The sequence below is a fragment of the Corvus kubaryi genome, unplaced genomic scaffold, assembly GCF_017639235.1.
Source record: "Corvus kubaryi isolate FWS band 111438036 unplaced genomic scaffold, C.kubaryi_AGA036_p1.0 split3-37304, whole genome shotgun sequence".
Lineage (NCBI taxonomy): Eukaryota > Metazoa > Chordata > Aves > Passeriformes > Corvidae > Corvus > Corvus kubaryi.
This window is the reverse complement of record NW_024582087.1, coordinates 1,107,795-1,117,773: the sequence shown is the minus strand read 5'-3', so window position 1 is coordinate 1,117,773 and position 9,979 is coordinate 1,107,795. Positions and strand designations below refer to the sequence as shown.

The window sequence follows — 9,979 nt, the reverse complement described above, 5'->3', positions numbered from 1 at the left end:
GATGCTCATGGTGACCAGCGTTGACTGGAGAAGGAATTGGCCTGCTTAATATTGATAGTGGGAATTGTGTAGCCTTTCTTTAGGTCACGGGTTTGATGCTGAAAATGCTGTAAAACACTCCTTTTTCCTCCTTTTTTTTTTTAGTATTTCACTGCTTAATAGAGAGATGTTGTTAAACTTCAAAGCCTTGATTGTGCCTGATAGTACATTTCACATCCTCACCTAAATACAACCTTAACATGATGCACTTGGAGAGAAGCAACTCTGCACTCAGTGCCCCGAGGATACATTTCCTCAACTTTGAAAGTTAGATAGTTGCTTTTCATTGGAATTTCTGATTGTGACAGGTCTTACTCCCCTAGAAGGAGACCCAGCCCCCGGCGCCGGCCGTCCCCGCGCAGGAGGAGCCCGCCCCGGAGAATGCCTCCCCCACCCAGGCACAGGAGGAGCAGATCCCCCGTGAGGCGGTAAGAGCCCTGCTTTTTGAGACAGCTGGAAGTGCTAAACCTGGAAAGTTAAAGGGAACTGTAGCTGTGTTAGCAAAATTACCTCGTTCATCTCACCTTAGCACTGGCAGGTGTGTGATTAGAGTGATGGAAAAACTGCGGTGTCACATTTCCCAAGTGTGTTGTGGGGGAATACAGCTGTAGCTGTGAAATGATTTCTTCTGAGTTAGGATAGTGATGAGAATTCCTCCTTTTTGAAAAGTGGCAATTTCAGAGCTGTTACTTCTTCAAATGGCTCTGGGTAGCTCCCAGCACAGACTGACATGACATCTCTTAGGGCTTTTTTGCTTAAGTCTTAGTGCTTTTCTTTCCTGCCTGGGGAAAAAAATGAGAACAAGTAATTGAATTTTACTCATTGGGAATTCTTAATTATGACTTGTATTTCTATCACGTAAAATTAAGTTTGGACTTGAAGTATGTTTCTTCTTCATGTTCTCTTACTTAAAATTCTTCAAGTTTTGCCCTTTGGTGTTGAAAGTCATTTTTCACAGCATAAGAATTGTTCTAGAGGCAAAACTCTTAGCTGCCTTGCAAAGTAAATGATGTGCTTTTGGCAATGTCAAAATAGACATTTGTCTTCATGGGGAAAGAACAGATTCTTACCCTCTTCATAGGAAGAGAACCAAACTGATGCTTCTTGTGTACAGCAGTTGTTTTTGAGGAAGGAACACTTCTCTTCCTTTCTGTGACAAAGTGATGACTATTTCCTGAGTTTGTCAATATGTTCATTTCACACAGTTACTGGGAAAACTGTGAAAAGTATCAAACATGTATGTTGCAAGATGTACAAGAGCTCCCTTTCAGCAAATGTTTATCTCACTCAAGGTAGGGTTTCTTTTTTCCAGGTTCTCAGGAATTCTGCAGCCAAAGGTGGATTCTGCAGGTACACAATTGCAACAGAACTTGCCACAAATTTTGCCGCAGAATTCTGAGGCCCTACCTTTTAAAATTGCAAAGTAAAGATGAAAGACTAAAACATAAGGATGGATAGATCGATTCTGAATTGTTAAGTTGTTAAGTTGTCTGAAATTTTCACCTCCTGGTGTAAAACATTTTAGTGTGCTTGCACACTAAACTCTTACCCAGATCTGCTCTGGAGATCATTAAGTCACACGTGCTAACACAGAGAATTCTCTTAACCACCCAGAAGTTAGAGAGCCCAACCAAAACTAATTGTTTCCAGGGAAAAGGCTTAGCTGTAGCCTGTAGATTGACAGAAAGCCAGTGAAGGTGACACTAACAATTTTTAGCTCACTACTGTAGTTTAAGAATAACTGTGAAAGATTGGTCGTTATCCTCCTCTTCTCCAAAGCAAGGGTTGCAGGCAGTCCACCATGTTTGGGAAGTGCTGTTGTCTGTGGCTCAGTGTCTGTGCTTGCAAACAACTGCAGTTCTTTGTTCTTTGTGCTGAAATGTTCCCCGCTGTGGCCAGGCAGGACCTGATGTGGGCTTTGCTTTGCAGGAGAAGACGCTCCTCGGCCTCGCTCTCCGGCAGCAGCTCCTCCTCGTCCTCGTCGCGCTCCCGCTCTCCACCAAAGAAGCCTCCCAAGAGACCCGTGTCCAGGCCCCCCCCGGGCAGGGCGCGGCGGGTGTCCCCCGGGGCCCCCCCCCCCGGGCCCGCCCCCGGGCCCCCCCCCCCCGCCAGCCCCCCGCCCAAGCCCCGCCGCTCGCCCACCCCCCAGCAGTCCAACCGCAGCCGGAAAAGCCGCGGCTCCGTTTCACCCAGCAGGGCTTCAGGTGAGCGAAGCCATCGGTGCTCATGTCCCATTCTGGACTTTGGTTCCCTCAAAGATGGTGTGTACGGTTTGTAGGGGCAGAAAAGTACGAAGGAATGGCATGAATTGCAGCTGAGCTATTTCATTTTGTCTTGTAGCACCCAAGCATAAGAGTACTGAGAAAAGAGAATCTCCTTCGCCAGCACCCAAACCCAGGAAAGCGGAACTGTCGGAATCAGGTACAGCTCTGGCTTTCCAGCTGTGCTCCTGGGTGGGGTTTTTAGTCAAAAATACTTGATAGTGAAGGGCTGAGCCCTCCTGGAAGTCTGGCATTGACAGCAGGAGTTTCCAGAACTCTAAAGATGATCACTCCTACTGCCTCATTCCATCCAAGATAGCTCAGAATAACAACTCAGCCAAAGTGTATTCCAGCCTTATGTCATCCTAAGATTTGAGTGGGGAAATACCCCATACTTGGTGGTCTGCTGTCCATAACTTCGCTTCTGCCTGAATAAGGCAAATCTGTATCCTTGGTTTAAGTGCCCTGTCCTTGTGTGTCCTTTCAGAAGAAGACAAAGGAGGCAAAATGGCTGCAGCCGATTCTGTCCAACAGAGGCGCCAGTACAGGAGGCAAAATCAACAGTCTTCATCTGGTATGGAGGAGAGGAATTCCCTAAAACGGGGTTGTAGTTTACTTTTGCAGGAAGTAGTTAAGTTCAAATATAGATTAAAACTATTTGCTGTGTGCTCTGCAGTGCTGTTGTAAATTTAATTACAGATTTGCCACTCATAATGAGGTCACTTTAATTATTACTCAGGAAGAATAAAAGCATGACTTTTAAAGGTTATTACATCTTTTGTTAATGGTTTGCATCTTTAAAAGTTGCGCTTGTAAACTCCTAACATCACACACAAATATTGTGTGCTGTGGATTGCTTCATCTGTCCTTATTTTGGATTCTTTAATGCTTGAGATCAGAAAATTCACCTGGGTATTTTTGTCCACATAGTTTCAAAAAGCAACTGCAGTTCACCTTTTAAGTTACCTGTCTAGCCAGGTTTTATGGGGACAGTTAGATCGCTGCAAGTATTTTTACCCAGCTCTGGTAGATTCATTTATCACTTGGCTTCAACCAACACTTTCAGTTGATCTGCTTTTAAACATTGGGTTCTCGTTGTGTGGGAGAGGAGGTTGGTTTGAACTGCAGCATTACCCTGTCACAACTGATCAGTGTCACAAGGAGCATTTTCCAGAGAGTGATTCTTCTACGTTTGCAGATTCTGGTTCTTCATCTTCCTCAGAAGAGGAGAGGCCCAAGAGGTCGAACGTGAAGAACGGGGAGGTGGGCAGGCGCCGCCGCCACTCGCACTCGCGCAGCCCCTCGCCGTCGCCCCGCAAGCGGCAGAAGGAATCGTCCCCTCGGTAACTCTGCTTGAACTTAACTCATCCTTTCCTGGTATTTAATGTTTATCTCTCTGCACCTCTCACCAAATGCACATCAAGTCATGCCCACTCGGCCCAGTCTTGTTTCAAGATTTCCTTCCTGTTACACTCATTTGGTAAAAATTGCTCTGACCTTTCTTTGAACGTGTTCATTTTTGCCTCAGACCCATGGCAGATAGATCTGTTTTGTTTTGTTTCCCCTCCACTGCTCTCAGGATGCAGATGGAAAAGAGGTGGCAATCGCCAGTGATGAAAAGGTTGGTTAGAAATTCATCTCTTAAACAGGCTGTCATTTATTTTGGCATGGATAAGCATTTGCCATCCTTTGTCCTTTAGACTTGCACACTCATGGTGAGGGAAATTCAGACTGATGTGCTCCTTAATGTGTTGGATCTGGAACCACTTCACTTGCCAAAAAAAAAGAGCAGGAACACCACCTGCTCTGTGTCCTTCACTGCTCATTCCTTGTTAATTCACATCAGCCTGTGACATCAATAACTGAGGTTATTATATCTCACTGATGTCTGAAAACAGCTGAACACTTGCATTCCTCAGGGGCTCCTCGCTCCAGACACTCAGGTTTGGGTGAGCAGTGTTGGAATCATGCTGCCACTGACTCAAACCCTCCTGCACACTTGCAACAAGTAATTAAGATCTTGATCTGGGTCACAGATGATTGGAGTTTTCAAAACTCTCATTCCTCAGTTCATGAGATACTTGGAACTACTGGAAGCAGACAATAAGTAAAACAGCAGTGACTTTTTTATTTGTGACACTGTTTGCTCTGTGTTGATCTGGGAATACAGAAAGGTGCAGGAAGCTGAGTGCTTGATGGGTTTATTAATTGGATGTAATGACCCTTGAGCAGGCTGTAATTAAGCCCTAGGTAGCAGGTACTCACAGCACACATCATGATACAGGAGATAAGGATGACTCCCTCACAAATGCAGACCTCCCTAATTATGGATCCTGTCAAACATTTCTATGGAAAACAGGTTGGGATTCAAAGGCTTTGATCTTGTTTTGCAACACACTGAATTCACCTACTGCCTGTTGCATAAATACATGTTTAATTAGGACAATTAGTACATTTGAAGGCTGGGGTTTTTTTGGATCATAAAAGAACATTGTATTTTGGAGCAAACTTATCTATAAAAGTGTCTCATTGCCTTGGAGAACAATACCCAGCATATTTGAAATCAAATCTCAGTTTATGTAAATGAGCTTCTTTGCTTTTTAATTGCTCTCATTTTTCCCTTATGCAGTCATTTTATCTTAATTGGTTTTTTTAAAAAAAGGAATATTTCACTTTTCCAATATTCCTCTCCTTTAAAATTCTAGGCAAGTATGTGTTGGATTAGAATTCCCCCTTCCAGAAGTCTGTTGTAAACCCTGCAAAGCAGAAAATGGCTCGTTTGGTGAACAATTTTAATCCAGAGAGCTGCAGTTTAGCAACCACTCTGTTTTTTTTTCACTGCATTTCAAGAAATAAATCGTTTTGGATTTCAGATCCCTAGATAAAAGCTGTTTTCAGGAGCACAGTTTCACACTGTGAAGAAAATTAACTCTACCCCAGGCAAAATCAGCACATGATCCATCCATTACTCCAACCATTTGGCCTTTCTCTGGCTACAAGGTGGTGATGGATCAGGTTGTGCAGATGTGGAATTGTGTCCTGGCTGCTGTGGTGCACTCAGGGTGACAGTCAGACAGTTCAGATGGGCTCAGGGTGACAGTCAGACACCTGTGGTGGGCTCATGATCACAGTCAGGCACTTATCGTGTCACACTCTTCAGAAGGATTTAAGCACATTTTTTCCATCAGTGCTCCCAGTAGAATTTCATTTTACAGTGCATGAAGGAGCTGATTTTGTGTAGTGAAAGCAGAACACAAAGCACCTCGTGGCTCAGCTGGGGGTTTCCTGATCAATCCCTGTTTTTCTGCAGCAGGAGGAGGAGGAGCCCCTCGCCGCCCCCGGCGCGCCGGCGCCGCTCCCCTTCCCCGGCGCCCCCGCCCCGGCGCCGCCGCTCCCCGTCCCCGCCTCGCCGAAGGTACCACGCTGTGGCCATCCACTGCCTGCTCTGGGCTTGGGGACGTCCCACTGGGCATGGGGAAAGGGCCCTGATCCCAGTTCCTTGGCTGGGAAGCTGAGGGGGCTGTGGTTGTGCCGGTGAGGTTGGGTGTGGTGGGTGTGTGGCCTGGATGTCGTTGGGTTGCTGCTGCAAATCCTGGATCAGAATCACAGAACCATGGGATGGTTTGGGTTGGGAGGAACCTTAAAGCCCATCGCACCCCTGCCATGGACAGGGGCACCTTCCACTGTCCCAGGCTGCTCTAAACCCCGTCCAGCCTGGCTTTGGACACTTCCAGGGATGGGGCAGCCACAACCTTTCTGGGAAATTAAAGAGTTTTATTTTATATTTTAGAACTTCTAAAGAATTCTGGTTTAAATTTCGAGAAGCTTTAAAGAATTCTAGAGTCCTTTTGCCTGTCTTTGGGTGGACTGCAGGGCACTGCTGACTGACTGCCATGCCTGGGTGGCCCCTGAACGTTTGTTCTCTTTGCAGGTCTCCATCACCACCCCCTCGCAGACGTTCTCCCTCTCCACGGAGATACTCCCCCCCGATCCAGAGGCGATATTCCCCATCTCCCCCTCCTAAGAGGAGAACAGCTTCTCCTCCTCCCCCTCCCAAAAGAAGGGCCTCCCCTTCCCCTCAGTCCAAGCGCAGAGTCTCCCACTCCCCGCCGCCAAAACAGAGGAGCTCCCCTAGTGCTAAACGGCGCTCCCCTTCCATATCTTCCAAGCACAGGAAGGGGTCTCCTCCCAGCAGATCCAACAGGGAAACACGTTCTCCACCACAAAACAAAAGGCATTCACCTTCACCACGGCCTCGAGCTTCCCACCCCTCCTCCAGTCCTCCGCCGCCGCGCCGGGGAGCGTCGGCGTCGCCGCAGAGGAGGCAGTCACCCTCACCCAGCACCAGGCCCATCAGGAGGGTGTCCAGAACGCCAGAACCCAAGAAAACAAAGTAAAAAAACTCCTCCTTGTCTGGGTTTGGGTTTTAGGAGGGGGTTTTGTTCAGTTGTAATGCAGTGAAAATAGCTAATAGAATGGTTTGGACTGGAAGGGACTTAAAGCTTACCCAGTGCCATCCCCTGCTGTGGGCAGGGACTCCTCCCGCTGTCCCAGGCTGCTCCAAGCCCTGTCCAGCCTGGCCTTGGACACTGCCAGGGATCCAGAGGCAGCCACAGCTTCTTTGGGCAACCTGTGCCAAGGCCTCACCACCCGCACAGGAAACAGTTTTTCCCAATATCTCATCTGTCCCTGCCTGCTGGCAGTGGAAGCCATTCCTCCCTGTCCTGCCTGCATAAAAAGTCCCTCTCCCTCCTTTTTATAAGACCCTGGAATGCTGCCACGAGCTCTCCCCAAAGCCTTCTATTTAATTGGTGGCTTTAAAGAAAACCTAACTTTGTCTTTAAACCCAACTGTGGAAGGGAACCAACACTTCTCATTAGCTCCGAAATATTTCCATAAGTGGCCATTCCATAAGGCCATTCAGGATAAACTGCTAACATTCTGAATATTTTCATCTTTAGTGTGATGCTGCTTTTCTGAGCAAGCAGTGAAAAGTGTGGTGCTGGCTTATGAGTGTTTTCAGAAGGAAAATGGAGCTGAGTGGAAAGCCTTGCACAATAAAACAGCATTGCTGTTCTCCTGACTCTTACTGTGGTTATAACTCGGTGAAACCAGAAAGGCAGCAATCAGTTCTGAGCAGCAGCAGGGTTGTTTAACAGCTTTTCAAGCTGCATTATCCCTCTGCATTATGGACCCACTCTGCTATTGGATTGTTTTGTCCTTTTTAACAAATCAGCAAAGCAATTAATCTATTTATTTTTTTAAATCAATTAAATTCTTCTCAGTGCAGCTTGACCAGGTTAAAGGACTTGTGTTCATTTGGTTCTTGTGTTAATATTCCCTTGTTCTGTGTCTCACCTCTGACTGTGACTCTTGTGTTCCTCAGGGCTTCCACCCCCAGCCCCCGGCGCGTGTCCTCGTCCCGATCTGCGTCAGGGTCACCTGAGACAGCTCCCAAAAAACACCAAGGACCTGCATCTCCTGCTCGGTCTCGCTCTCCTTCTGCAAACTGGTCACCTGCAAAAAAGGCCAAGAGCCCAACTCAGAGCCCATCACCTGCCAGGGTATTTGTCTGCCCATAAAGCAGCACTGCTTTGGGTTCTAGGGGAAGTTGCTGTCACAGACAGCCCCAGGGTTATTCATGGGGGGAAAACTGCTTGGGGTCGTTCTTCATAGTTAAAAACTTCTAAAAACAACTTGCAACATAAATTTTTCAAGCTTAACAGCTCCAAATCTGGAAAAAAACGCTGTTCTGCAGAAAATCAGACTTCTGGGAAAAAGCACTGTCCCATTTCATGAGTGTACCTGAGTGTCATGATCTACAAAGTGAGGGGGGCTTATTTATGCTCAGTGTGCAAACTGAGATTATTCCCAGTGGGAAGAGAACGGGTTGGTTGTTATCTTCACCTCTTCTTCTGAGGTGTTTCCCAGGGACAATTCCATTCTTTGCCAGAGAATTTTGAAGCCTTAGAGATGAGTTGTAACATCTATTGAATTATTTATTACAGAATTCAGATCAAGAAGGTGGTGGCAAGAAGAAGAAGAAAAAGAAGGATAAGAAGCATAAAAAGGATAAAAAGCACAAGAAACACAAAAAGCATAAGAAGGAGAAGGCGGCGGCGGCTGCAGCAGCTGCTGCTGTGGCTGCAGCAGACACCACCTCAGCACAGGAAGACCAGGAAGCGGAGACAGAACCCAAAAAGGTAAGAATTTGGGACTTTGTGAAGGCCCAGTGTGAGCAGACAGGGTGGGTGTGCACTGCAGTGCTGGTGTTGTGACAGCCCTAATTCCAAAGTGGGACGTGGGGTGTGGGATTCTGGGGGGGGGATTTCAGTGCTGGGAGGGCTCCGCCTGGCTGGGCCTGGCGTGTTTGAAGCAAGTCTTTGTGTTTGTTTGAAGGAGACAGAAAGTGAACCCGAGGACAACCTGGATGACCTAGAAAAGCACCTGCGGGAGAAGGCCCTGAGGTCCATGAGGAAGGCGCAGGTGTCCCCCCCCTCCTAGGCCAACCCTTTGATATAATGTACATTTTATTTGGTTTGTACTCAGAATTCAATTTCAAATTGCTAAATGTGTTTGAGCTTTAGAATATAACATTTGTTGTAATAATTGCTAGGTTGAGGTTCACCATGTACAAAGGGCATGGATTTACATTACAAAAGGTGTCCACAGTGTACTAGTGACATTCTTTCATTGGCAGCATAATTTCATTTAGAGTGAGACTTTTTAGAAGCAGTAGGAATTTGTTTTGGAGGTTTGAAACATGACCGTCAGTTCCCTCGTTTCTTTGAAATCCAGCAGAGCCTTGAGCAGATTTTGCGAGGGTCTCATTTGACTTCTTTTGTAACACTTACATGATGCTACTAACCTTTGTGGTTTGTAGGCTTGCCCAGGAGTAAAACCACTGCAGAATTCCAAGGAAGTACATCTCTATTTTAATGCTTTCTACTGTTGCCTGTATAGTCTCCATTAAAGCCAGTCAAGAATAGCAGTTTAGAGTGGTACATAAATGAAAGCATGTTGTTTACCAGGACACTGTGGGTTTATATTGATGTAACATGTTGATTTGGAACACTGGAATTTCATTTGTATTTTTATGTTCTTTTTTTAAAGGGCAGTTTCCATGATCAGCAGTCCCAGAAAACAAAAAAGTAATTCCTTCAGTTCCATAAATTTTGTTTGTGAGCTGTCGTTGGCCCCTTCATAAATCTTGTCTCGTTACGGTTCTTCGGAATGGTCTGAGCAACTTTCAGAGCTGTGTTCTTTGAAAGTTTAGAGGAACCTGAACTTTGGATATTGTCATGTTTTCACTGTTCTTTGTTTTTGTTTTTTTAACTAAAGCTATATAAAGCTTGTGGATTAAACAAAATAAATTTCTAAATTTAAACAGATGTTGGCTGTTTTTATCTGGACATTTACATTTGCTAATCAGCTTTGTTTTGTGTAGGGTTAATGACTGCTCAGAGATGAGAAAGTGTTTGATCCACTGTGCTGGCTCTGGAAAAATTGGGGCTTTTAACTGGCCTGGGGGAGCAGGAAAAGCCCTTTAATTAGTGATGCTCCTGCTGAGTTCTTGCAAAGCAGAAGTCAACCAGCCTTACCTGGGCAGTGCTCTGGGAGCATGGAGAAGCTTAAACTCAGTATTTGCTGTGAAAATTGCTGGTCAGAGCAAGTAAGGT

At 46.1% G+C, this 9,979-nt stretch overlaps 1 protein-coding gene across 12 annotated transcripts in view; it reads left to right on the top strand.

Moving 5' to 3' along the window:
- Nucleotides 1–9,691, top strand: part of SRRM1 (serine and arginine repetitive matrix 1) — a 17,235-nt gene extending 7,544 nt beyond the window's left edge. For 2 of the 12 annotated variants that reach the window (XM_042015424.1, XM_042015437.1), the window contains 11 exons: nucleotides 348–467; nucleotides 1,969–2,243; nucleotides 2,380–2,460; nucleotides 2,788–2,874; nucleotides 3,499–3,643; nucleotides 3,880–3,921; nucleotides 5,611–5,715; nucleotides 6,232–6,693; nucleotides 7,687–7,864; nucleotides 8,309–8,503; nucleotides 8,700–9,691. In XM_042015424.1, coding sequence (XP_041871358.1) covers nucleotides 348–467; nucleotides 1,969–2,243; nucleotides 2,380–2,460; nucleotides 2,788–2,874; nucleotides 3,499–3,643; nucleotides 3,880–3,921; nucleotides 5,611–5,715; nucleotides 6,232–6,693; nucleotides 7,687–7,864; nucleotides 8,309–8,503; nucleotides 8,700–8,804 — 1,795 coding nt within the window. In that variant the 3' untranslated portion in view covers nucleotides 8,805–9,691. The remainder of the gene's footprint in view (nucleotides 1–347; nucleotides 468–1,968; nucleotides 2,244–2,379; nucleotides 2,461–2,787; nucleotides 2,875–3,498; nucleotides 3,644–3,879; nucleotides 3,922–5,610; nucleotides 5,716–6,231; nucleotides 6,694–7,686; nucleotides 7,865–8,308; nucleotides 8,504–8,699) is intronic. The other 10 variants (XM_042015428.1, XM_042015425.1, XM_042015432.1 and 7 more) reach the window with 10 other exon arrangements.
- Nucleotides 9,692–9,979: the final 288 nt, after the last annotated feature.